The 27,695-nt window shown below is 40.9% G+C and overlaps 1 protein-coding gene across 2 annotated transcripts in view; it reads right to left on the bottom strand.

The window, feature by feature from the left end:
* Positions 1-16,781, bottom strand: part of FZD6 (frizzled class receptor 6) — a 35,447-nt gene extending 18,666 nt beyond the window's left edge. Inside the window, exons 1-2 of one of the 2 annotated variants that reach the window (XM_070477310.1) lie at positions 16,566-16,781; positions 15,123-15,453 (exon numbers count right to left, since the gene is read on the bottom strand). In XM_070477310.1, the coding sequence (XP_070333411.1) occupies positions 15,123-15,299 (177 nt within the window). In that variant the 5' untranslated portion in view covers positions 15,300-15,453; positions 16,566-16,781. The remainder of the gene's footprint in view (positions 1-15,122; positions 15,454-16,565) is intronic. The other variant, XM_070477308.1, reaches the window with a different exon arrangement.
* Between the last annotated feature and the right edge of the window lie 10,914 nt (positions 16,782-27,695).

Raw genomic sequence — 27,695 nt, forward strand, 5'->3', positions numbered from 1 at the left:
CTATAGCTACACAAAAAATAGGGAAAGGGTCTCATCAGTGAACTATGAACATTGAAACATCTCTGAAAAATAAAAAGGGGAATGAAGACTTCTACTTTCTGCACTGTGACCAATTAAACATCTCTGGCCACAAAACACTCAGATTCCAGACTAACTGCAACAGATAAACTTTAAAATACACTGCTGAGCACTGCATTAACCTAATAAAATGGCACAAAATATATAAAATGCAAAGCAACAAATCTACGAGGAGAAGTGGATAATTCCATGATCACAATGAGAAATTTCAATGCATAGTTCTCAGTAAATGAAAGACCAGGCAAAAAATTAGGAAGTAAATATGAGATGTGATTACAACACTGCAATTAACAAGTCTGGTTAAAGGCATGCCCAACTATTAGAGGACAAGAGCTGCGGAGGACTCTGGACCAGTACAGAGTTCATCTTGCCCTGATGGGGCAAGTGACTGAGCCAAGAGAGGACTGCCATGATGATACACTGGAAGTGAAGGTCGCTCAGTCGTGTCCGACCCTTTGCGACCCCATGGACTGTATAGTTCATGAAATTCTCCAGGCCAGAATACTGGAGTGGGTAACCTTTCCCTTCTCCAGGGGATCTTCCCAACCCAGGGATCGAACCCAGGTCTCCCGCATTGCAGGCAGATTCTTTACCAGCTGAGCCAAAAGGGAAGCCCAAGAATACTGGAGTGGGCAGCCTATCCCTTCTCCAGGGGATCTTCCTGATCCAGGGATCGAACTGGGGTCTTCTGCACTGCAGGCGGATTCTTTACCAACTGAACTATGAAGGAGATATATTGCATCTCCCTTATTTGAATGATGATGAATTTGATATTTATTTGAATGATGCTGAAGCCTAAACCACCTAACAGGAGCTTGCTGGAGAGCAAACAGTAGTGTACTTTTTCCATTTTCTCTGTCCCAAGGGGGAGAATGCCCAGCTTCTGAGTGGGTATCCTCCTCTAGGACTGCGGTGGAACAGGGGAGGCATGAGCAACAGGTAGCATTTACCTCTTTGTTTGCGGTCCCAAGAAAGTCTAGTTCCTACAAATTCTGAGTCTCTGGAAATTGAATCTTACGATGGAAAGAATTAAAACACACTGTGTTTAAGTCTTCAAGCCCAACAGCTATAAATTAATTGAGGGTCAGCACTTTAGAACTATTATTGTCCTGGGTGGACAAAATGAAACTAACACATGTACCTTTTGCTATATTAAAACAATTTTCTTTTTTTTTTTTTTAAAACAATTTTCTTATGGGGCAAACAAGGCAAGTCACATCCTCTGTCTGATCCTTCTAGAGTGTCAACATTGGTTAATCCAATAATGTTGTTGTTCATGCAATCCACAGGGATAAACCAGATGTTGACAACTCAAGACACCTTTAGTGGCCAGGCAGATAAATTCAAAAGTGTAGGAGTAGCTGGGTAGCAGCTGCTACTCACGTCTAGTGGACTGTTATCAGGGAGTGGGAACACAGAACTCTCAGGTATTTCAAGCTTTCATAAGAAAACAGAATCTGGATTTGTATGAGAAATTCCCAAATAAAAAGAAAAATTTAATGTGAACATGTAAAATAATGTACAGGACAAACAAAGCATGTCTTCAGATCTGATCCAGGGTGGACAACTAATTTTCATGCTCCATGACAAGCTAATAGCCGTTCAGAATTTTAGACTTGGGAGGGACTTTGTTTTTAAAACATGTGTATGTGTGTGTGCATTCTGCCAAGGAATAGTTTAAGTAAGAGGTACAAAGAGGTGTAGTACACTCGGTAAATAAAAGCACAGCTGCACTGGCTGAACAGGAAGCCCTCCCTCTGAGACATCTCTCACTGTTCCCCTTTCCCTCCAGTAACCTGAGCACCCCCAGAGAGCACGTCTGCAAAGCACTGACCTAATCCAAACCCTCGGACTACAAGTGAGAACATGGAATCCAATTCTTACTGAAATTGTTTTTGCAATCCCCACAACCAGTCTGAATTAGACTTTAAGGGCCTTATCCCTAAGCTAATGTTACTGATAATAAATGAGAGTTTTGATTTATTCAGCACTTACCATAAACTAGGCACTGTGCTTATATACCAGGTCTTTTCACAGCAAGTCTGTGAGAGGGACATTCTTATCTCCACCTCGTAGATGGGGAAACAGAGACTCTAAGAGCACCTTTTACAGAGTCAGTAAGTAGTAAGCGGCAACCAGGAGAGGAACCTGGGTCTCCACTCCAGATTTGTCCTCTGTAACCCTGAAGGTAAGCTGCCACCCAGCTCTGCCTGAAAACTACTCTTCCCCAAAGCACGACGCAGGCAGAAATGCCAGTGTGAGTGGAGGCGAAGAAGGATATCAAAAGAGGACTGAGTCGTCTAACATAAAACAAAACCAATGTTCACAGGACATATTACTCAAAGACAATAAAACCTTAAACTATGTTTATCATATGCTGGATGATACATGTACCTCCTGAAGCTGGTAATTCTGGAACAGGTAATTTTATAACACATAATAGCACTTTAAATAATGGGTAGTCAGCCTGTTATTGAACTTGTCCCAAATGGTTGAAAAACCAGGAGGAGCATATTTCCCTCATCTTTTAAATAAAATTCTTGATGGAAATCATCTATGTTCCTCCATAAAGTGTCCTGGGTTTCATTCTCAGAAACCAAACCTTGACTGAGATGTAAAGACTGCTAACATGACTCACTGTGACATTTCCTGTGTCCTTAATCTTGTACTCAGAATATCATCATGTTATTTAACTAGCATTTAGCATGGCAGGATTTTATCTAATTCTTCGCTGGAAATAATGCCAGTGCTATAGTTCTGGTCCCAGCTCTGCCATTAACTACTGGTGTCACCTTTGGCAGGTGACTTTCTGTCTTTGAGTCTCAGAGCATTCATCAGGAAAATGAACGTGACGAACTCCTGGATAGCCTCTAAGGACACACTGTGTCTCAAAAAGTTTGTGAAGAAGCTGACAAAGACGTGAATGGCAGAGGTGGACATACATTTCAAAGCAACCGTTGGTACTGCGATGAACACTTCTCCTAGTCAGTTAACTAACTCTGTCTGTACTGAGCTCTAGAGTGAACATTTTCATTTCCATCTGCCCAGCAGTACAATTCTGGGGAGTCCCAAAGTAGGTGGGATGCTGCACAAACTTAAGGATGGATGCAACCTGACAACAAAAATACAGACAAGAAATCTAAGCTAGGCCATTCTTCCAGGCAGTGAGATTCCTGTACAAAAGAACAGTCAGATTACTTGATGCATTTGCAGTGGGATCAATAATATCCATGGGGCCAAAGTAAGTGTCAGGAAGTGCCCGCTGGCGCTGGTGACAGGGTGATCTTACAGCATGATCTTAACTGTGTGTTGTTCCTCTTTGCTTCTCTCTGGTTCTCCAGCCTCTCCAATGATCCAACAAGCCACCCAACATCCATCCATTTTCTGCTTCAGTTAGTCAAAGTGGGGTTCTATTGTTTGCAACCAAGACCAGCCAGCATGGCAATGATATAAAGAATGAGTTGTAAATGAACTTAGTGAAATGAGAAGAATTCTAGAACTAGTTTTCCGGCCTAACTGGGGTCAAAAGCAAGTGAACATTCTGTCAGTGTTTAAAGATGGAAATCTGGAAGCCCATGGTATATAGCAGAAAAGTAATTAATCACGTTATCTTATAATCACTCGGATTCAAAGAACCTCTTAGAATGATGTGCCCAGTGGAGACAAGGCTGAGTGGCTGCTACCAGAGAAACCGAGAAAGCTATAAAGAGCATCATGTATTCAAGGTCCGTGGGCTGAAGTGAGTGCTTCTAAGGGCACTGTTCGGCTTAGGAAGAAAGTGACAAACTGGCACCTGTGAATTCTCGGTTCAAGGTGTGGAGTGCAACACATGGATTAAAGGCCACTCCAGACTGGTAGGTGCCACCTTTAGTAAGCAAGAAAACATACACACGAGGCCTGTCCTGGGTAGCTACAAGATGATGAGACCTCCGCACCTGCCCGCCAGAATCTTAAAGGTTTACACAGAGGCCTTAACTGGGCTCAGTGACACAGACCATCTACTGGCCTCAGTACTGCTTTACTATCTCAAGGCTGAAGTTGAAAACCAAAGGTACGGACTGATCCTGCAGGTTGTCAGATTACATCAGTTAAAATTGCTTCGCTATCATATAAGAGATCTATCATGATAAGGAGGGATACTGTGATAAGTGGGACCTCAAGATGTGACGTGGGGGTACATGACAAGGTTCAGAGTACCCACGCAGGATTCTGAACCCACAGACCTCAAGGCAGACCCTCATCCCTTGTCTGCTGGGGCACTCCTCTGAAAGATATACTTTGTAACAAGAAAATAAATAGCCTCATATCCCATTCCCACCATTCTTCAATGTCTTCATCTGTAGGTAGAGTTCTACCCACCGTGCTCCGGAAAGGTCAAGTCAAACTTAAATCTGGAAAAAGGATTATATATTATTTATAGGACACTATACATTTACATTGGTTTGAGCATACTAGATTATGGAGGAAAGGACAAAATTTTAGATGGGGCTAAGATATACTGACACGAATGTATTGATTCTAGATTCAATGTGGTAGCTTCAGAGACTGGTCTTTTAGGGGTCAGATGAACAGTGGGTTTTTGACAAGGGCTTGGTGGGATCTTGTTGGAGGAGTTAATGGGGAGGACGTAACCCATGAGCTGGACCCTGGCAACTGGAGGTCTCTCATCCTCTCTCCTGTCCTTGGAAGTTATGTTCACTGGCTTTCCCTGCCCTAGAAGCTGCCCAAGACTCATAGTCTGCCCAAGTACCATACTGGCTTCCTGGATAAACATTTTTATGGTTGAAGTAGCCAAACGAAAAATATTAGAGATCTCCCTCTTGCATGGCAGGAAATCAAAAGCAATACTGCAGATGGGGCTTTCAGAGATAAGTAACACCCATATTCATGGGTAGCAATTCTTGGCATTTGTCCATTTTAACTGGATATGTTATTAATATATTGTCTTGAGCAACCTTAATCAAATATCTAAGGTAGTTTTCCAGATGTGGTCTCTTTAATGCAACAAATCAGTACACCCTTGGCAACACATATGCAGCTTGAATTTGGCCAATGCTTTTTCCTCCAAAAGGAATTTCCTTTCACCTAGCAAGGAGAGCAACACGTCTTCACCAACTTGCCTCAGAGCATTCTCAAAGAGTGCTCCCTGAAGCAGCAGCAGCAGCCCCTGGAAACCTGTTAGAAAGGCAAATTCTCCATCCCACATCAGACCTACTGATTTGGGAGGTGGGGTCAGTGATTTGTGTTTTAATAAGCCCTACAGATGATTCTGATGCACACTAGAGGGTGAGGAGCACCGCCTTAGAGTAACATCAACTCTTCAGCTCTGTGCCTTAATTTCATTTGACCAGAGACTAGAGACTCTAAGCATATTACTGTTTCATAGGGCATCACACTAGCCCATCTTATTTAGGAGAGAAAGCTGGTGAGGCCATAGATACATTCCAATGAGGATATTCAGTTCAGTTCAGTTCAGTCCAGTCACTCAATCATGTCCGACTCTTTGCGACCCCATGAATCAGAGCACGCCAGGCTTCCCTGTCCATCACCAACTCCCAGAGTCTACCTAAACTCATGTCCATCGAGTCGGTGATGCCATCCAGCCATCTCATCCTCTGTATTAACCCTACATAAATAAAAGGGACCTTTCACCTCGATTCTACTAACGGTTCCTGGCAGACACTGCACACGTCAATGGAACACCTGGAGAGATAATCAGCCCAAGACCTCTCATGAACTAACTGGGTGCTATCTGGTCACCTACTTATGACATCAGGTGTAGCCAAAAGCATTCCCTCTTCAAGTGGCCGGAGTAGAACTTAAGAGACAAGGGAAAGCTACTGTTCATATCCTCAGAATGCCTACTTCCGCCATATTACACCTTTTCCTTAAAACACACTGGCTAGCTCCCCATGCTATAATGACATGATAATGGAAAGAACCATAGCACGGGCCTTGGCTTGCTGTTGCTGTAAGATCCTGAAGAGAAACTCTGGGTTAGAAGGCTAATAAAGTGAAAATGAAGTAGCTCAGTTGTGTCCAACTCTGAGCCCACCAGGCTCCTCCCTTCATGGGATTCTCCAGGCAAGAATACTGGAGTGGGTTGCCATTTCCTTCTCCAGGGGATCTTCCTGACCCAGGGATGGTACCTGGGTCTCCTACATTGTAGGCAGACGCTTTAACCTCTGAGCCACCAGGGAAGCCCCAGGAGGCTAATAGAGAGGAATCTAAAGAGAAAAAATATTTTTATTTTAAAAAATATATAAAATATACAGAGCTAAGCCTCTGCAGAGTGGTCTTTGGTAGTGTCTTATCTATACCTTGCCTCCCTTTGTACTAAAACTACAGATTATATAAACATTTGTCACTTTTCTGGAGCCCCTGGTACATGGAAGAAGCCACTTTACTAGTGACCAAGGCCAAGTGACTGTCAAGCATCTGATTCTGAGCTCAGGATTTGTGCTTTCTACTTCTGGTAACATACACAGTAACTAAAAAAGTGGTAAGAGCTTTATTTCATACCTTAATATGTCACCAAAAAGAAATCCAATTTCCAGTGATAGTAATGAAAACAGAGAAAGTGAAGAAGTTTAAAAAACTATTGAAACAAAAGTGGTTTGCTGTAGCTAGGAAACAGACTCACTAAAGAGCCAAAGGGGTCCTCAACTGTTTATACTTCACAGAATAAATACTTTCAAAGTGGTTACAAGAGTCTTGAATAAATTCTTTGAGAATGTTAATTGACTAGGATATAATCAAGTGGTACAAACTTTGCCACTTATTATCATGAACGTGACCAATCTCAGGCAAGTCAACTTCTTTTTAAAAAATGCAAAGCAGGGCCTGGGATATAAGAAGAAGAATAATAAGCAGAAATTTGCATTATTTCCACAACAGAAAACTGATTACTTTTAAAGTACTTCTTAGCTCAGCGGTAAAGAATCCACAGGAGACATGGTTTTGATCCCTGGGTCGGGAAAATCCCCTGGAGTAGGAAATGGCTACCTCCTCCAGTATTCTTGCCTAGAGAATCCCATGGACAGAGGAGCCTGGCGGGCTACAGTTCATGGGGTTGTAAAGAGTTGGACACGACTGAGTACAGCATAACCACAGCAACAAAGCAGTGAGCACTCTAAATTTTAAACTATTTCTCCAAATGAGCTTTCCTTTGGAAATTAGACAAATATACATTAAGTTCTTGGCACTGCAAAATAATCTATCCACTGAAGGGTCAATTTTTAAATTTAAAATTTGTTACTTAAGAGGATTTAAGTAACAAATTTAAGCAAAATTAAGTAATAAATTAAGTAAAATTTGTTACTTAATTTGTTACTTAAGTCCCCCCTCCTTAGAGGAACTCCCTTGGTGGTCCAGTAGCTAACACTTGGTGGTCCCAATGCAGGGGTCCAAGTGTGATCCCTGGTCAGGGAACTAGATCCCACATGCCACAACTAAGATCTGACACAGCCAAACAAATAAATACAAAGAAATATTAAAAAGAAATAAACTTATAACTTAGAGAGTATGGCCAAGATGGTGGAGCAGGAAGACTCTGAGCTCACCTCCTCCCACAGGCACACCAAAATTACAGCTATGTACACAGCATCTACTGATGAACATAACCTGAAGACTAGCAGAAAAGATTTTCCACATCTAAAGACATAAAGAAGGAACCACAATGAGACAGGTAGGGGAGGTAGTGATACAGTACAGTCAAGATCGACTCGCCAGGGTAGGCAATCCACAAATGGAAGGATAATCACAACTGCAGAGGTTTTCCCCGAGGAGTGAGGGTCCTAGCCCTACATCAGCTCCCTAAGCTGGGGGTCTCACACTGGGAAGATGAGACCCAGTATGCCCAGCCTTAAAGGCCAGCAGCCCTGCACACAGGAGAGCTGGAGAGATGTAAGAAAGAGACATTCCACACTCAAAGGGCACAGACAAAACTTCACACACTCCAAGTGCCAGTACAGAGGCAGTAATGTGACCAGGTAAGACCACCGTGCTGATCTTAGAGAGCCTCCCAGAGAGGCAGAAGGCAAGGGACTCCTCCTGGGGAAACAGAAACTGGCGGCACCCATCTGGGGAAGCTCATTCTACCACGAGGACAATGGTGCTGGCAAGTGCCATTTTTGAGTCTTCCCTCTAGCCTATTAGTGGTGGGGGGTCCACTACCACTGATGGCCACCAAACAAGTGAGGGATGTGGCAGCTAGGGCCAGGGGCCAGACCCACCTACCAGGGTACCCACAGTATTCAGCCCTGTCACATCAGGAGGGCCCACACAGGGGACACCTTTAGAGCATTTGGCCCTGGTGACCAGAGAGGAGTGTTCTGCCAGGCCCCATGGGATGTCTCTTACATAAGACTAGTTCTCCAAGACTGGGAAACATAACTGACCTACTTAATACATAGAAATAAGCGCAAGGAATTTGGCACAATGAAGAGACAGAGGAATATGATCCAAATGAAGAAACAAGACAAAACCTCATAAAAACTAAATACAGAAGAAATACGCGACCTACCAGATAAAGAGTTCAAGATAATGACCACAAGATGCGCAAATGAATTCAGAAGAATGGATAAATACAGTGAGAAATTTAAATACAGTGAGCTTAAAATTATAAAGAAGAATTAAATAGAACAGAAGAATACAATAACTGAAAGAAAAAATACACTGCAAGGAATAAACAGTAGATTAGATAATATAGAGGACCAGATCAGTGAATTGGAATACAGAGTAGTAAGAATCTCCCAAGCTGAACTGAAAAAAGGAAAGAGGATTTTTTAAAATGAGGCCAGTTTAAGAGACCTCTGGGACAGCATCAAGCATAATAACATTTGCATTATAACGGTCCCATAAGGAGGAGAGAGACAGGGAAAGGGGCAGAGACTTTACTGGAAGAAAATTTATAACTTGAAAGACTATTAATTCACATTCAGGTATACCTTGAACAAACATCAATGAATGGATACATAACAAATATACAAACTAGAGTAATAAAAATTTAATATCTACATGCTGCATTCTCAAGGAAAGGTGATAATCACAACACAACAGTCTTCCCATGGTCTAAAAGAACCACATCCCTTTGTGGCAGGCTCTCCTGAAATAAAAACTAATATCCTAGACTGTACAATGTCAAGGAATGGCCCTAGGATCCTTGCGCCTATCAAAGAGACTCCTAGGAGAAATATTGTCCCCTGTTTCCATACAGGGCTAACCTTGATTGTGCAGACTCAGAAGTGGTAAAGGTGCTCTCTCTTTTAATGCAGAACAATGTCAGGAAGGAAGGTAAGTTTATATCTTCATTTAAAATGCAACAGTGGCCATTATACACACAACTGATCTGGAATACTTTTCCATATCTATTTCACTTTAAATGACTCAATACATGACTTTCAGGATAGTTACACTTATTTTCAGAAAGTCTTCCCTAGAAAAATACAGAGGTCAGTCATATTAAACATTTCCTTTCTCATGGGATAGAAGTGGGGTCCACTAGACTCATCAAAAAGCAGATGAATATGTTTAAAAACCAATGCCCAAATAGAAGCTGACTTTTTTCTTAAAAGTTTGTTTATACAGTTTTTCTCCATCGCCTTATTTTTAACTGAATAGAGACATTTTAATAGTGCATATTAACAGGTGAAAGGAAAGGGTTTTTTTGGCTCATTTCCCTCTAGACCGTTCAAAAGTGGAACAACCACATGCTGTTCCAAACACAATACTTGACTTAGCTTTTGCCTAGGCGTTAATGTAGGCAATTCAAAAAGAAAAACACAATATTCCGGTTTCCATTTTCCCTAGATCAGTCTCAGCTCTTTTTGGATGAAATCAGTCTCTCAGGGGACATCAACCTCACAATTTGAGAAACAATGCTCTAGATATGAAACAAAAAGCAACACAATGGAAAACCAGCAACCATTTGTTTTCACACTTGGAGAGTTACACTGTACAACATCCTTTTCATTATAAAGCCAAGTAACTACTCAGAATTGTAAATTAACTCTTTGTAATACAAATTACTTCAGCCTCAGATAATAAAATAAGGAAAAAAAATCAAAGTCCTTCATTTCAGGTAATCTCTGAAACAAAACTAAAGGACCAGGATATCTTGGTCAGATCCTTTGGTTTGTGATAAATTTGACTTTAAAAAATTTATCTGGAAAGTAAATAACATATAACACATATAGTAACACATTAATAAGTGTGCACAAAAATGATTATTTATTACATGCTGTATGTATGTAACCCTTAAGAAGATTTTCAAGTACTTTAAACCAGGGTTCAGCAAATTATAACCTGTGGGCCAAAAATGATGCACTGTATTGAAACACATCCACAGTCATTTGTTATTTGCTACAACTGAAGAGTTGAATAGCTGTGCCAGAGACCAAATGCTTTGCAAAGTCAAAAGTACTATTTAGCCCTTTACAGAAAAAGTTTGCATTCCCTGTTCTAAACCAGTGGGTCTCAAAATTTAATGCTTCCAAGAAACACCTGAACAGCTTGTTATCAATTTCCTGCGCTCTACTTTACATGGTTCAGTAGGTTGGAATGGGGTCCATGAACTTTCACTTTTAACAAGCTCACAAGCTGCTGGTCTATGAACTAAACTTTGACAAACCACTTTTCCGTAAACCATCTCATATAATCACAGATCAGCAATGACCACAAATTCTATAAAACAGGATAGTCATCACATATAATGGAAACTAAGGCATAAAAGAGGAAGGAAATAGATCTCCTGACTTATATGAAATTCATGATAGCTAAGAAGGCACAACTGGTTGCCACAGTCAACAGATAATTCTTCACTCCCTCATCCTAACATTAGTGATAGTGACAGTGTTGGTTGGTCAGTCGTGTCTGACTCTTTGCCACCCCATGAACTGTAGCTTGCCAGGCTCCTCTGTCCATGGAATTCTCAAGGCAAGAACGCTGTAGTGGGTTGCCATTCCCTTCTCTAGGGGATCTTTCTGACCCAGGGATTGAACCTGGGTCTCCTGCATTGCAGGCAGAGTCTACCGTCGGAGCCACCAGGGAAGGCCCTAACATTACACCAGGGAGCATCCTAACATTAACTCACAGTGAACCCTGGAAATTCAACAGGGACAGCAGGAACGCAAAGCAATTGGGCTGGAGGTGTAAAACCCCATCAGTTCTTCAGAGAAGTTATAAAACACTTTTTAAAAATAAAAGCCCCTTTATATTCAGTTATAATTTAATATTTGACTGGACTATAAATACTCAAAGACAACATTTGAAAAGAAATCTGACACATATAGTTTATAATACAAAGGTCCAATCAAAAGATTAATTCTTACACATCATATAAATAAATATAAATTTTAAATTAGTTAAAGGGTAAGTTAAAAATCAATCCTTTAAATTAAAAACAAATACATGTCAAGCTAGTATGTGAATGAACACAGATGATACAACTGATGTTATTTTATTAGAACTAGCTCAGGAAGATCAAAGGTGGATGATATGTAAACCACGAAAGATATTAGTGCCTTTCACTTAGACTCTGCAAAAGATACAGAGGAAGGGAAAGACTTGGAGGGAAAATTCTCTTTGCTGATTTATTAGAATAGGAAACATCTCCTTTTCCTTTAGTCAGCCTTTATTGAACATCTACCAGGCTCAGAGGCATTGTAGTAGGCAACAGAAAAGAATAAACATCCCTCCTCTCAATGAGTTCACAAACTCATGAAAGAGCTATGTAAGTCAGCGTCCTGTGGCGTGGTAACCACAAGGACACTTGCAGATATTATGTACTATCAGAGTGTACAGTGAGCTGATTAAATATGCTTGGGAGGAAAGTGAAAGGAAGGCTTCACTAGACATAGAGTTACTTTAATTGAGACCTGAAAAGACTGAGCTGATGAAGAAGGGTAGGTATTGAGGCAGTGGATACAATATATGCAAAGGTATGGAAGTGAGAGGGAATAATATGAATCTGAGTTCTACAAACAGGTCAGTTTGGCTGAAGCAGAGTATATAATGTGGAAAGCAGCGAGATGGGAAGCTGGACAGGAAGGCAGGGTCACATACAAAGAACGCTGGGTGCCATGCTGGTCAGGTCTGTATTTTTCCGGCTTTAGGGAAATAAAGAATTTTAACCCCAGAGAGGACTGCACATATTTGCATATCAATAAAATCACTTTGGCACCACCAGAGGGGACAGACTGAAGCCAAAAGATTTTATTTTCAATCTAAAACTTCTGACAAGACTTTGTATCCAAGGCATGGATGAGAAAGAGAAAGGTAAAACTGATTAGAGGTTAAAAAAAATCTCCCAGCTTAATTTTTATTGAAGTTTATAAAGAAGCAGCAAAGACTGAAATTAACACATGACATTCTAATCTTAGGAAGTATTTTGTTGTTGTTATCTAAGAAAGAGAAGGGTAAAAAAAAAAAACATAAAATAGTTAAAAGATGACACTATGGTCCATGGTGACAGAGAAGACTGCATCAGACCATAGTGTTCAAATCACAACTTCTAGCTTCATAGTGCTCAAATCACAAGCAACACAACTTCTTGGGGCTTCAGTTTTTCACCTATATGACAGGTTCAAAGCTTCCTAACCTGGGCTATAAACAGAAGTATATTTCAATACAATTGGTTTCCTTTGTAATCCTACTCATTTCATTTAAAATTCTGAGAATGCATCAATGGCACAACAGAGGCTAAGAAACTCTGCATGATATTTAAGTCATTTGCATGCATGCTAAGTTGCTTCAGTTGTGTCCAACTCTTTGTGACCCTATGGTGGCGATGTAGCCCACTAGGCTCCTCCGTCTATGGGGATTCTCCAGGCAAGAATACTGGAGTGGTTGCCATTCCCTCCTCTAGTGAAGCTAGAGCTGAACACTTTGGCTCCAACACTTTGGCTGCCTGATGTGAAGAGCCGACTCACTGGAAAAGACTCTGATGCTGGAAATATTGAAGGCGGGAGGAGAAGGGGATGATAGAGGATGAAGTGATTGGATGGCATCACTGACTCAATGGACAAGAGTCTGAGCAAGCTCCAGGAGATAGCAGAGTACAGGGAAGTCTGGCATGTTGCAGTCTATGGGGTTGCAGAGTCGGACAAGACTTAGCGACTGAATAAGAACAACAAAGGTTGACTTAAGTTGATATTATTTTGCCTTTCCATTTCCCTTTCTTCCTTTGTAGACTTAGGTTAATGCTGATATTAAATGACTGCTTGATATCTTTCTTTTACATCCTTAAAGCAACTGAAAAGTGACTTATGGAATAAAACTCAATAGTAAGCGGTAGGAGAAAGTTTAGTGCATGAAAAAGATTATATAATGAAGAAATTAGTAGTGTCAGCAATCAAGTAAAGGAGGACATTTCTTGGGTATGTCCAGACACAAAACTACCTGGGAAAGAAGCTAGGTAAATAAAAAAAATAACTCTTTCAGGGGTCAGAAACAATTGGCTTTAAAAAGACATGCATAAAACAAAAACTCATTCTTATCATCTTAAAACTTCAGTATCTAATAGCAGGGAGGCCTCTCTCTATATATTCATAATGGTACTTCTCTATGATAAAGAACTCTAAAGAATCTGAATTTTAAGGTCAATGTCAGAATTCTAACTTCAAATGTATATAGCTATTACACAAAAAGGAAACCAGATAAAAAAATTTTTTAAGAAAGCTATAAGAAATGTTATAAAACACAGAGAAAATGCGAATGAATGTTATAGTTATTTCTTGAAGTTACTCACACTACATGATTTAATCAGATTAAACGATCAAAATGGTTCTGATTAGCCAATGGAAATCTCACCACATCATCTGTTCAGTGCTCAAAGTGACAATTTTGCACTGCTTTGGAAATCTGCTGAAAGATTATGGTAATACATTGATAATTTGCCATATCTTTTAAAAGTACTTCTACTCAGTAATCAAAAGCCCTCCTATTTCAGACAAGAGTCTACAATGAGGTAGCTGGACAACTATTCAATTAAACAACAGGGGGAAGACTGCAAAATCAAGGCTAGTCAGTTTTTAAAGCTGTGTCTATATTAAAATTGCCAGGGTTTCAACTCTTAGAAACAATCTGAGGGAAATAAGCCTTAACCTTTCTCAGCCTTTCTGGAGAAAATCTACAAAAACATTTGTCTTCTTTCCTTCACAAGATTTATCATCCTAACAGATCTGTAGGAGAGGACAGGTTCCTGTCTCTACAGGTAACTCTTTCTTCCCACACCTCCCTAAGCCATCTGCATATCTGCAAACCAGAGGCAGGCAACTGAGGCACCTGCGGCAATCTTTACTGTCACTCTGCTCCTCCCCTGATGTGTGGTTTCTTTTAAGGTCAGGAAGATCTCCTGGAGAAGGAAATGGCAACCCATCCAGTACTCTTGCCTAGGAAATTCCATGGATGGAGGGAGGAGCCTGGTGGGCTACAGTCCATGGGGTCACAAAGAGTCGGACATGACTGAGTGACTTCACTTTCTTTTCTTTCTTTTTACAAAGACTACTTAGGCACTATACTTTAAAAAGTCACTTCTTAGCAAAACACTATCTACAGCCCCCAAATCCCCAAAATCTTCTAGTCACTGATTTGCTTCAGACAAACAGGCCCAAGTGAACATAACAACTACTCATGAAAATACATGTAGTCCAAGCACTTTGGTCCAGGCAATAGAAGATTATATGTTCAATGAATTAATAAAAGTTCAGAATTCACATTTTTTACCATGAGGAACTACCAAATTGACTCAGGAGAGCAAAATATCTGCCAGGTGCACGATATTTCAAAATCATTCATAACTACAATTCATAGAGAATGAACCCTATCTTATTCAAATCCACTAAACAAAGCCACAAATGTACACAAATTTAAGTCAATAGGGAGATTTAATTTTCAAAGGCATTTATTCAAAGTAGGACTTATTTACAACTTGAAGAAATCCCTTACTGTTATCTTTTAAAAAAAAAAAAAAAAGGTTGCATTTATAGCTTATTCCAGAACAGAGCACAAACAATTCTTCCATAAAGATATGAAGAACTACTTACCTCCATTTCCACAGCAGCAATATTCTGATCATAATGACCCATCAAATTAGGGAAAAACGTCATGTTGTAGGCCATTTTCATACATCTGGGAACAGTAATTGGTTCACAGGTGAAAAGACTGTGCCCTCTTACCAGGGGTAGAAAAATACATGTCCACAAAAATATAAATGTTTCCATTCTCTTCAAATTCCTAATTTTACCACATGGCTTGGATTAATCACTCTTCATTCTCAGATTTCCATCCAAAGATAAAATGTTCAAATTCCTCATTTGATTATTTTACCATTTTGAAGGAAGCTCTTTTTCCTGAAAATGAGTTCTGGGTCAAGTACTGTAAAAACAATCGAAAGGGTGTATCAGCAACATTTGTTATCGACTCAAACGCAAACGTCAAAGTGCAGAGTTTCATGCTAGGTAATTAACACCGGGAAAACGACGGAAAATTCTGTCCCGTCAATTACTGTTCCACCTGCCCTGGCGCAGAATCTATGACTTGCGGAGGAAATCTCATCTCTAGGGACGGGATGACTGGAGGTTCGCGCCGTACGGAACCCAGGGTAAAAGCGGGGCACTGGACGAGTGAGGTGGAGAAAATGGTGGGGTTGGGAACAGGTTAACGAGGATTAACAGAACTGTAAAATCTAAAAGGCCCCGTCGGGCGTCTTATTACGCACAAGGAAACTGAGTTCCAGGGAAATTCCTTAAGATCTCACGAGTTCTTAAATTCTTTAAAGACTCTAAAGGACCAGCTTTCGTGGCACTCTTCTGGAGACGAACTTTTTTTGTCTTTAAAAAGGCCAACCAGAGAGAGACTTACAGGATTCCTACTGCGGAGGAGCGAAACGAGTGTTCAAAAGGCTGTGGGGGGCGGGGGTGATCTTACTGAAAAGAAAAATGAGCAAAGCTCTCCCGGGAGGCCGACGGAGTTGCGGTGGGAGGGAAGCTGTGGGCACTGAGCCACAAATCGTCACCCCCGTCACCCCATCCCCCCAACACACACACACACACACACACACACACACACACGTACGTCCCGGCTTCCAGCGCCGGGCAGGGCAACTCACCCCTTCACCCCATCCCCCCAAAACACACACAGCCACGAATCGTCGCACCCCCGCACCCCATCCCCCCAACACACACACACACACACACACACCCGCAGGGCAACGCGCCCCACCCCCGGGCACCTGCCCCAGGCCCAGCGCCGTGCTCCGCGTCCCTGGCCCCGTGGGGACCAGCATCGCAGCGCCCCAGCTTCCTGGGAACCTCGGGCCAGCGCGGACCGTCCGGCCGCAGCCTTTCGCGCACCTGCGGCTCGGAGCGCGCCCCCCCCCCCCCCCCCCGCCCACCCCGCACCCCTCGAGGCCCGCCCGGCTCGCCCCGCTCGCCCCGGCGCCCGCCCGCCCGCGGCCACTCGCCCAGTTGGCGCCCGAGGAACCTCACCTGGGGCGGCGGTCGAAGGCACCCGTTCCTCCCCGTCCCAGTCCAGCCCACCGTCCCCCCGCGGCCAGCGACGGCTCCAGGGAGCGTCCGGGACTCCGGCAACCACGGGAGCCGGGAGTCGCACGGCCGGGCGAGAGCTGAGCAATCCCGCGAGACAGCGCCGCCAGGTCGGACGGGCAGGTCCCGGCTCGCGGCGGCGGCGGCGGCAGGCCTGGCTCTCCGCCCGGGCCCCACCCGCGCCGCGCCGTCCGGGTCTGGCTTCGGGCTCCGGGCTCGCCCCACCCGGCAGGGACGAACGGTGTCGCGGGGGCGAGGTTCGGCTGCGGGGCCGCGGAGCCCCCTCCACCTCGCCGTCTCTTCTGTGCCCTCCGCAGGGGTTCAGCCTAGAAGGGTTTTTTTTTTTGAAGTTCTTATTGATTCGCAGATAAAACTACTTTTAGAAAAACCCAGTTATTTCGAATTTCAGGAGCCAAGAATTCTTAAACGGGGCCAGTTTGCTCTATAAAGTCAATTGCCCAAGTGACCTTAGACGGAGGGTGGGTAATTTCCTGGGTATGTCCTAAAAACAAACAAACAAACAAACAAACAAAAAAAAAAACAAACAAAAACCCCTTTTATTAATTCAGGGTGTCTGGTCACTAACTGGAGGCACAGGTGGCAATGAGATTTCAGGCCTGGCAGGTCCTGTGGTTTATTGATGCAGAACCGTATTAGAAAGTTGAACTGCTCTGGAAGTCAACCCAGTTTTTAGTCCCAGCTGTGCCACACATCATCTCACAGTGCTTCCCTGTTCATCCCTCCTTCCCTCTTAACGTTTGAAAATCACCAGATCTTACTGTCACCAAGTTTGGTCTTTTGCAGAATGTCATTCCCTTCTTTAAGTCCGGTGGAGTCAAACAGTATGTAGCCTTTTCAGACTGGCCTCTCAGGCTGTTTGATGGAGTAATATTCCTTCATGCCTTCTTGTGTCTTGATAGCTCATTTCTTTTTAGTGATAAATAATATTGTATTGTCTGGATGGACCACAGGTTATTTACACATTCACCTACTGAAAGACATCTTGGTTGACTCCAAGTATGGGCTCTTATGAATAAATAAAGCTGTTATAAACATCTGTGCACAGGCTTTTGTGTGGAAGGAAGCTTTCAATTCCTTTGAGTAAATACCAAGGAACCAGTGTGTGTGGTAAGGGTATATTTAGTTTTATATTTTTTTTAAAAAGTGCCAAACTGTCTTCCAAAGTGGCTGAACTACTTTACATTCACACCAGCAGTGCTTGAGAGTTCCTGCTTTTTCACAACTTGCCAACATTTGCTATTGTTAGTGTTCTGGATTTTGGCTAGTCTAATAGGTATTTAGTGATAGCTCTGTTTTAATTTACATTTTCCTGATGAAATATGACGTGAGCATTTTTTCATGTGCTTTTTTGTCATTTGAATATCTTCTTTGGTGAGACGTTTATTAAGGTGTTTGGCCTAGTTTTTAATTGAGTTTTTTATTTTCTTATGGTTGAATTTAAAGAGTCCTGTGTATATTTTGGATATCAGTTCTTTATCAGTCATATCTTTTGCAAATATTTTCTCCATGTCTGTGGTTTAATGTCTAATTCTCTAGACCTCATATTTCTAGAGCAAAAGCTAATTGATTTTAATGAAGTACAGTTTATTAATGATTTCTTTCATGGATTGTGCCTTCGGTGTTATATCTAAAAAGTTGTCACCAAACCCAAGGACTTCTAGATTTTTTCATATGCTATCTTCTAGGAGTTTTATAGTTTTGTGTTTAAATTTAGGTCTGTGATTCATTTTGAGTTAATTTTTGTGAAAGCTGTAAGATTTGTGACATTGATTTCTTTTTTCTGCATGTGCACATCTGGTTGTTCCAGCACTGTTTGTTGAAAAGATGGTCTTTTCAACTTTGTCAAGGATAAGTTGATTTTATTTATATGGGTCTGTTTCTGGGTCCTCTGTTCTGTTCCATTGATGTATTTGTCTATTCTTTCACCAATACCACACTACTTTGATTGCTGTAGCTTTGTAGTGAGTTCAAGTTGGTAGTATCAGCTTCGAACTTTGTTCTTCCTCAATATTGTGTTGGCTATTCTGGGTCTTTTTCTTCCCTATATAAACTTTAGAATCATTTTGTCGATATCCACAAAATAACTTGTTGGGATTTTGATTGGGATTTCATTGAATCTCAATAGATTTGGGAACTACGATCATGGCATCTGGTCCCATTACTTCATGGCAAATAGATAGGGAAACAGTGGAAACAGTGACAGACTTTATTTTTGGGGGCTTCAAAATCACTGCAGATGATGATTGCAGCCATGAAATTAAGACACTTGCTCCTTGGAAGAAAAGTTTTGACCAATCTAGATAACATACTAAAAAGCAGAGACATTACTTTGCCAACAAAAGTCTGTCTAGTCAAGGCTATGGTTTTTCCAGTAGTCATGTATGGATGTGAGAGTTGGACTATAAAGAAAGCTGAGCGTCGAAGAATTGATGCTTTTGAACTGTGGTGTTGGAGAAGACTCTTGAGAGTCCCTTGGACTGCAAGGAGTTCCAACCAGTCCATCCTAAAGGAGATCAGTCCTGAATATTCATTGGAAGGACTGATGTTGAAGTTGAAACTCCAATACTTTGACCACCTGATGTGAAGAGCTGACTCATTGGAAAAGACCCTGATGCTGGGAAAGATTGAAGGCGGGAGGAGAAGGGGATGACAGAGGATGAGATGGTTGGATGGTATCACTGACTCAATGGACATGAGTTTGAGTAAACTTCTGGAGTTGGTGATGGACAGGGAGGCCTGACGTGCCACAGTCCATGGGGTGGCAAAGAGTCGGACGTGAGTGAGTGACTGAACTGAACAGAACTGAGATTTGGGAGGCACTAGTTGGAAAGTGCTAACATCTTGCTGATATGGAGTCTTCCTATCCCTGAGCATCAAGTATCTTTGTTTCTTCTTTGATTTCTTTCTTTTTTTTTTATTTTTATTTTTATTTATTTTTTTTTTCCATTTATTTTTATTAGTTGGAGGCTAATTACTTTACATCATTACAGTAGTTTTTGTCATACATTGAAATGAATTAGCCATGGATTTATATGTATTCCCCATCCCGGTCCCCCCTCCCACCTCCCTCTCCACCCGATCCCTCTGGATCTTCCCAGTGCACCAGGCCCGAGCACTTGTCTCATGCACCCAACCTGGGCTGGTGATCTGTTTCACTCTAGATAATATACATGTTTCAATGCTGTTCTCTTGAAACATGGATGAGGAAGCTGTGGTACATATACACCATGGAATATTACTCAGCCATTAAAAAGAATTCATTTGAATCAGTTCTAATGAGATGGATGAAACTGGAGCCCATTATACAGAGCAAAGTAAGCCAGAAAGATAAAGACCATTACAGTATACTAACACATATATATGGAATTTAGAAAGATGATAATGATAATCTTCTTTGATTTCTTTCATCACAGTGTTGTGGTTTTCCTCATAGCAATCTTATTTACACTTTGTTAGGTTTATGCTCAAGTATTTCATTTTTTGATATACTTTTGTAAATGGTATTGGAGTTTTTGTTTGTTTTTAATTGGGATTGTATTTTTTATTTCAAATCCACTTGTTCATTGCTTGCATATAGGGAGGGAATGGGATCTATGTTAACCTTGTATCCTGCAACCTTACTATAATCACTTACTAGTTACAGGTGTTTTTAGTAGATCTTTTCAGATTTCCTACATGGACAGTCATGTCATGTGTAAACAGAAACAGTTTTATTTCTTCCCATCCAATCTGTATACCTTTTACTTTTGTGTGTATGTGTGTGTGTCATTGCATTAGCTGGGACTTCCACTACAATGCTGATAAAGAATAATGAGAAGGAATATTCTTCCCTGATGGTAGTAGGAAAGCTTTTAGCATTTAAAATGATGTTAGCTATAGGTTCTTTAGTAGAACTTTTATCTTAAATGGGTGGTGGATTTCACCCAGTGCTTTTTCTGGATATATTGATATGATTACATGATTTTTCTTCTTTAGCCTGTTGATGTGATGGATTGCTGCTGCTGCTAAGTCGCTTCAGTTGTGTCCGACTCTGTGCGACCCCATAGACGGCAGCCCACGGGGCTCCCCCGTCCCTGGGATTCTCCAGGCAAGAACACTGGAGTGGGTTGCCATTTCCTTCTCCAATGCATGAAAGTGAAAAGTGAAAGTGAAGTCACTCAGTCGTGTCCGACTCTTAGCGACCCCATGGACCGCAGCCCACCAGGCTCCTCTGTCCAAGGGATTTTCCAGGCAAGAGTACTGGAGTGGGGTGCCGTTGCCTTCTCTGTGATGGATTGCATGAATTTTCAAATGTTGAATCAGTCTTGCATACCTAAGATAAATTGGAAGTCTGCTCTGCTGAAATGAATATAGCTACTCTAGCTTTCTTTTATTTAGTTATTTACTTATTTTTGGCTGTGCTGGGTCTTCGTTGCTGCGAGGGCTTTTCTCTAGTTGCAGTGAGCAGGGGCTGCTTTCTAGCTGTGGTGCATGGGCTTCTCATTGTGGTGGCCTGTCTTGTTGCAGAGCACGGGTTCTAGAGCAGGTGGGTTCAGCAGGCTCATTCGTGTGGCTCCTGGGTTCTGGAGCACAGGCTCAACTTGTGGTGCACTGGCTTAGTTGCTCCGCGGCATGTGGGATCTTCCCAGACCAGGGATCAAACCTATGTCCTGCATTGGTAGGTGGATTCTTTACCGCTGAGACACAGGGGAGCCTAGCTTTCTTTTGATTAGTATTAGTGTGGCATATCTTTCTCCATTCCTTTACTTTTAACCTATATGTGTCTTTATTTTTCAACTAGATTTCTTGTGGACAACACACTGTTGAGGCTTGTGCTTTGATCCACTCTCATAACATCTGCCTTTTAATTAGTATATTTCTACCATTGATGTTTAAAGTGATTATTGATATGGTGGGATTAATATCTGACATTGGATGCTGTTTTCTATTCATTGACCTTGGTCTTGTTGCTATTTTTGCCTTTCACTTTTTCCCTGCCATTCTATGGTTTTAACTGAGCGTTTTGTATAATTCCATTCTCTCTTTTCTTAGCATATAAATTATACTTCTTTTCCTACTATTTTTTTAATGGTTGCCCTGGAGTTTGCAATATGTATTTACAACTCATTCAAGTCCACTTTCCAATAACACTGTGCCATTTCAGGAGTTGTGCAAGTGCCTTGTAATAACAAAGTTTCTTAATTCCTCTCTCCCACCCTTTATATCATTGCTGTCATTCATTTCACTTATACATAAGCTATAATCATTGAATGTGTAGTTGCTATTAGTATTTTGAGCAAACTACTTTCTCTTAGACCAACAAAGAATAAGAAAAATAAAGGTTTTAGTTTGCCTTCACTTATTCTTTCTCTAATGCTTTTCCTTCCTTTATTAGATCTGGTTTCTGACCGATATAATCTTCCTTTTTTCTGAAGAACTTATTTTAACATTTCTTGCAAGGCAACAAATTCCCTCAATGTTTGGCTGAAACAGTCTTTATTTTTCCTTAGCTTTACAAGGATGATTTTGAAGGATACAGAATTCTAGATTGGCAGGTTTTCTTTTTTCTCTTAACACTAGATATTTCATTCTAGTCTCTTCTTGCTTGCATGAATTCTGAGAAGTAAAATTTAATTCTTATTTTTGCTCCTCCGTAAGTATGATTCCACGCCCCCACTCTGGCTTCAAGATTTTTTCTTTATTTTGAATTTTCTACAATGTGCATTTGCCATGCCTAGGTGTAATGTTTTGTTTTCTACATTTGTCCTGCTTGGTGTTCTCTGAACTTCCTGTCTCTGTGGTTTGGTGTCTGACATTAATATGGAGGTAGTTTCTCAGTCATTATTTGTTCAAATATTTCTTCTGTTCCTTTTTCTCTTTCTTCTCCTCTGGTATTTTGAAAACATATATGTTATACTTTTGTAGCTGTTCCAGAGTCCCTGGACATTCTATTCAATTTTTTTCTCAATCTTTTGTCTCTCTTTGCTTTTCAGTTTTGGAAGTTTGTATTGATATATCCTCAAGCTCAGAGCTTCTTTCCTCAACTCTGTCCAGTCTACTAAAGAGTCCATTTCTGTTACACTTTTTTTTTTTTTATCTCTAGCATGTTTTTTTGTGATTCTTTCTTAGGGTTTCCATTTATCTGCTTACATTATCCATCTGTTCTTGCCTGTTGTCAATTTTTTTCATTTAAAGCCCTCAGAATATTAATCATAGTGATTTTAAATTTCTAGTCTGATAATTCCAACATTCCTGCCATATCTGAATCTGATTTGATGCTTGCTCTGTTTCTTCATATTGTGGGTTTTTTTTTTTTCTTTATGATATGCCATATAACTTTTTGTTAAAAGCCAGACATGATGTACTGGGTGAAAGAAACTTGGGTAAGCAAAGCTTTAGTGCTGTGATGTTAAGGTGGTGGTGGGGGGAAGCATCCTATAGATCTCTGATTAGGTCTCAGTCTTTAGTGTGCCTGTGATCTTGATCTATGAACTTCTCAGCTCATACACGCATTAGGTGGGATAGTATGGCTAGAGAGGGCTGCCGTGGAGTGTTTCTCTCTTCACAGGTCAGTTAAAAACTTCATGGAGACCCAGTGTTTGCAGGATACCACACTTCTGGGAGTTTTATCTTCTGAAGCTCTACCAGATTCTCACAGTGAATGTTAGAAGAAGAAGAAAAAAAAAAAAAACCCTCACAGTTCTGATAGGGTGGAAAGAAAAGCTAAAATTTTGAAGCATACTAGAGAATTCTGTTCTTAACAGTTAAAAACTTCAGTTAGGCTCTGATAAAGCCATGAAATTAAAAGATGCTTGCTCCTTGGAAGAAAAGCTAGACAGCATATTAAAAACCAGAGACATGACTTTACCAACAAATGTCCATCTAGCCAAAGCTATGGTTTTTCCAGTAGTCATGTATGGGAGAGTTGGACTATAAAGAAAGCTGAGCACCAAAGAATTGATGCTTTTGAACTGTGGTGCTGGAGAAGACTCTTGAGAGTTCCTTGGACTGCAGAGAGATCCAACCAGTCCATCCTAAAGGAGATCAGTCCTGAATATTCATTGGAAGGACTGATGCTGAAACTGAAACTCCAATACTTTGGCCACCTAATGCAAAGAACCGACTCATTGGAAAAGACCCTGATGCTGGGAAAGATTGAAGGTGGGAGGAGAAGGGGATGACAGAAGATGAGATGGTTGGGTGGCATCACTGACACAATGGACATGAGTTTGAGTAAGCTCTGGATGTTGGTGATGAACAGGGAAGCCTGGTGTGCTGCAGTCCATGGGGTTGCAAAGAGTTGGACACAGCTGAGTGACTGAACTGAACTGAAAACCCCAAAGGTTATTGTCTGGTAAAATAATTTCTCTAGAGGGTAGGACTTGTTAAAAACAGAATTCTCTAGCATGTTTCAAAATTTTACCTTTTCTTTCCACCCTGCCAGAAGTGTGAGGGTTGTTTTTTTTTTTTTCTAATATTCACTGTGAGAATCTGGTAGAGCTTCAGAAGATAAAACCCCCAGAAGTGTGGGTATCCTGCAAACACTAGGTCTCCATGAAGTTTTTAACTCTCAGAGTCATTGGCACTGAGTCTCCAGAGATTCATCTATGACAGTTCAGGTTTTTCATACCCCTTACTGGTTCCCCTGGAGGTTTCTGCCCATGGGTTTCTGCTCCAGTAAGTTGTGATTCTCTGTTTCTACCCATTTGTCTCTCCAGTTTTAGGAGCAGCAGTTTGTTTTGTGATCTCAATTCCCTGACAGATCTAAGAAGAGTTGTTGATTTTCAGTTTGTTCAGCTTTTTACTTGTTAGGATGACATGATGGCTTCTATACTCTTTACATGCCAGAACAGAAACCGCAATTCTTCATTTTCTAAAATAAATATTTTTTTAAGAATCTTGTTGGCAATTTCAACTGCTGCTGAGCAGAAAAAAGTTTCTCCAAAAGGTGAAATTAAATTTAAAAATTCCAAAGCTACAATATTATGTTGCTTGGCATTATTGTTAATAGAACACTGGCTATATGAAAAGTATGGTTATAACAACTTCCTTAAGTTATTTTGCTGAAATGAGGGGAGAAAATAAATTTAATAGAGTAAGTTGTATGTGTTTTTATTTTATTAATATTACTTATCCAAACATCTACAGCCCATCATCAGGCTTTGCAAGCACTCACAATAATAATTAAATCTTTTCATCACTGCCCATACTCATTAAAATGCCCATGAGTCTGCCCATGTTCATTAAAATTAGCTTTACACATAATAAAAAAATTTATCTTAGGATAAAGGTAGAAAGACTGAACATATTTTATTTAACAGTTTGTTAGCTTGATTTATAACTTTCAACTATGTAAACATAGAGGTGCAACCACTACAGAAAACAGTATGCAGATTCCAAAAAAACTAGTTACCATATGATCCAGCAATCCCACTCCTGGGTGTGTAGTTAGACAAAACTATAATTTGAAAAGATACATGCACTTCAGTGTTCATAGCATCACTGCTTACAATTGCCAAGACATGGAAATAATCTAAATGTCCATCAACAGATGAATGGATAAAGAAGACAGAGAACATATATACACAATGAAATACTACTCAGCCATAAAAAGAATGAAATAATGCCATTTGCAGCAACATGGATGAACCTGGCGATTGTTATACTAAGTAAGTCAGTAAGAGGACAAATACTGTATGATGTCACATATATGTGGAATCTGAAATATGCTACAAATGAACTTATTAATGAAACAGAAACATACTCACAGACATAGAAAGCAAACTTACATGGTTACCAGCAGGGAAAAGGGGTTGGGGAGCGACAAACTAGGAGTTTGAGATTGGTAGATACAAACTACTGTATATAAAAGATAAGCATCAAAGTCTGTATAGCACAGGGAACTATATTAGTAACCTGTAATAAACCATAGTGGAAAAGAAGATGAAAAAGAGTATGTATATATATATTAGTATAACTGAGTCACTTTGCTGTACACCAGAAACTAACAAGATTGTACACCAACTGTATTTCAATAAAAAAATAAATAGAGTACAGTGCCCTCCTCTGTACTCTTGCCTGGGGTCTGCAGACATGTGGATAGGTCTGCTTGTGACTGCTCCCCAGGTGTTAGGGCCTGAAGAGCAAACAGCATTAGGGGGATTCCTGCTAGAGGAGTCTGGGCTGAACAGAGGCGTAGAAGAGAACAGAGGGAAAGAGAGCAACTTGGGCTGCACCAGACCTTCCCTCCTGAAGTTTCTGCCTAAACTCTTCTCGGTCTAATCTTTGGAAGAGCTCCACATGGCTCCGGTCCCTACAGGTGACACGTGTGAATTTGATGGCTTATTGACTTAATTTAGGGGAGTCTACAGGTACAACATCTTGGAGGAGGGCATGGCAATCCACTCCAGTATCTTGCCTGGAGAATCCCCACGGACAGAGGAGCCTGGTGGGCTACGGTCCATGGGGTCGCAAAGAGTTGGACACGACTGAACTACTAAGCACAGCACATGATCACAACATTGAGCATAACCTTTATTTAAAAACTTTCACCTGAAGTATGTTGCCTGTCCAGCCCTGCTTTAAAAGCTAATTACTGCAGTGTTTGTAGCAAAACAATTAACCTTTTGCTGTGGTTGTATCCATTATGGTTGGCCAGAAATAATACACCTTTTAATTACTACCTCCCATATTACAGGAAAATAAAAATTTCGGTAGTAACATGATACTGCAGGAGAGAGCCACATATTTTCCTGACAGTTTGATGTATAAGAGTGCCTCGTTGGAGCTCTGGAATTGTCATTTGCAAAGAAAGAGTTTCATAATGCTAAAGAAAAATAGCTTCAGCTCTGCTACTGCTTTAAGTTACATTTTGTGTCTATGATTTTACCCTACTTGCTTTTGTTTTTAGTGGCTTCACTACCTACCATCTGGTCATCTTCAAAATTTAGTATTCTACCTCTTTTTATAGCAAAGCAGCTATATTAAGTCAAATAATAGAAATAATATTTTCCCTAAAGCTTTTTGCACCTAGGAAAGGACTTCTGCCTCAAACTTAATGACTTAGATAATAACTAATGCCATTTGATATGCAAAGCCAACTTTATTCCTAATTGTGCTCCATGGGCTGCTCATGACTATATGTCATTTTCTAAAATTGCCTCAAACCAAGTGGGATAAGTATGTGTTACAGGGTGATAAGTGAAGGAAAATACAGAATTAAATTTTAGAGAAAATAGAATGAAAGAAATATGACTGCTTTTGCTGTTCAATAGAAAAGACTTTATGGAGGAAGTGGGCTTTTGGAAACAACTTACATATAAATTATTGAGAGATTTGTTGTTCCAGACATGGTATGTGGATTGGGAGACAGGATAATTTCAAACAATAGACCTTGTGTGTTTTCACTGGAAGGCAGTGGCAAATTTACTGTGAAGCTAATGAAGCTTAAGTCTTAGAGTTCCATTTAATTTTTTATTTGAAATCCAACTTTCTCTTAAAAAGAGTCCCTAAAATTTGTAAACTTCACGAAACTCAGAATCAGAGTTCACTCCCCTTGAAAGGAGAAAAAGAATAGTGTGGAGGCCAGGGGAATGGAGCAATTCAGTTGGATTTTGAGGCTTCAGTCATGTTCAACTCTTTGTGATCCCATGGACTGTAGCCTGCCAGGCTCCTCTGTTCATGGGACTCTCCGGGCAAGAATACTGGAGTGGGTTGCCGTCCCCTTCTCAGGGGATCTTTGTGACCCAGGGATCGAACCTAGCATCTCTTAATGTCTTCTAGCATTGGCAGGCAGGTTCTTTACCACTAGCGTCACCTGGGAAGCCCGATTTTCAGGCAGTTAATAACAGTTAAGAGACAGAACTTATTTCCTCTAGGTGAGGCGAAATGATGGGAGGTGAGGTTGTACCGACCTATGTTTTTATTAGTAGTAAACCTGGGCTTCCCTGGTGGCTCAGTGGTAAAGAATCTGCCTGCAATGCAGGAGGCCATGAGACTCAGGTTCGATCCCTGGGTCAGGATGATCCCCTGGAGTAGGAAACAGCAATCCCCAGTATACGTGCCTGGAAAATT

This window comes from Odocoileus virginianus, chromosome 15, assembly GCF_023699985.2.
Source record: "Odocoileus virginianus isolate 20LAN1187 ecotype Illinois chromosome 15, Ovbor_1.2, whole genome shotgun sequence".
Lineage (NCBI taxonomy): Eukaryota > Metazoa > Chordata > Mammalia > Artiodactyla > Cervidae > Odocoileus > Odocoileus virginianus.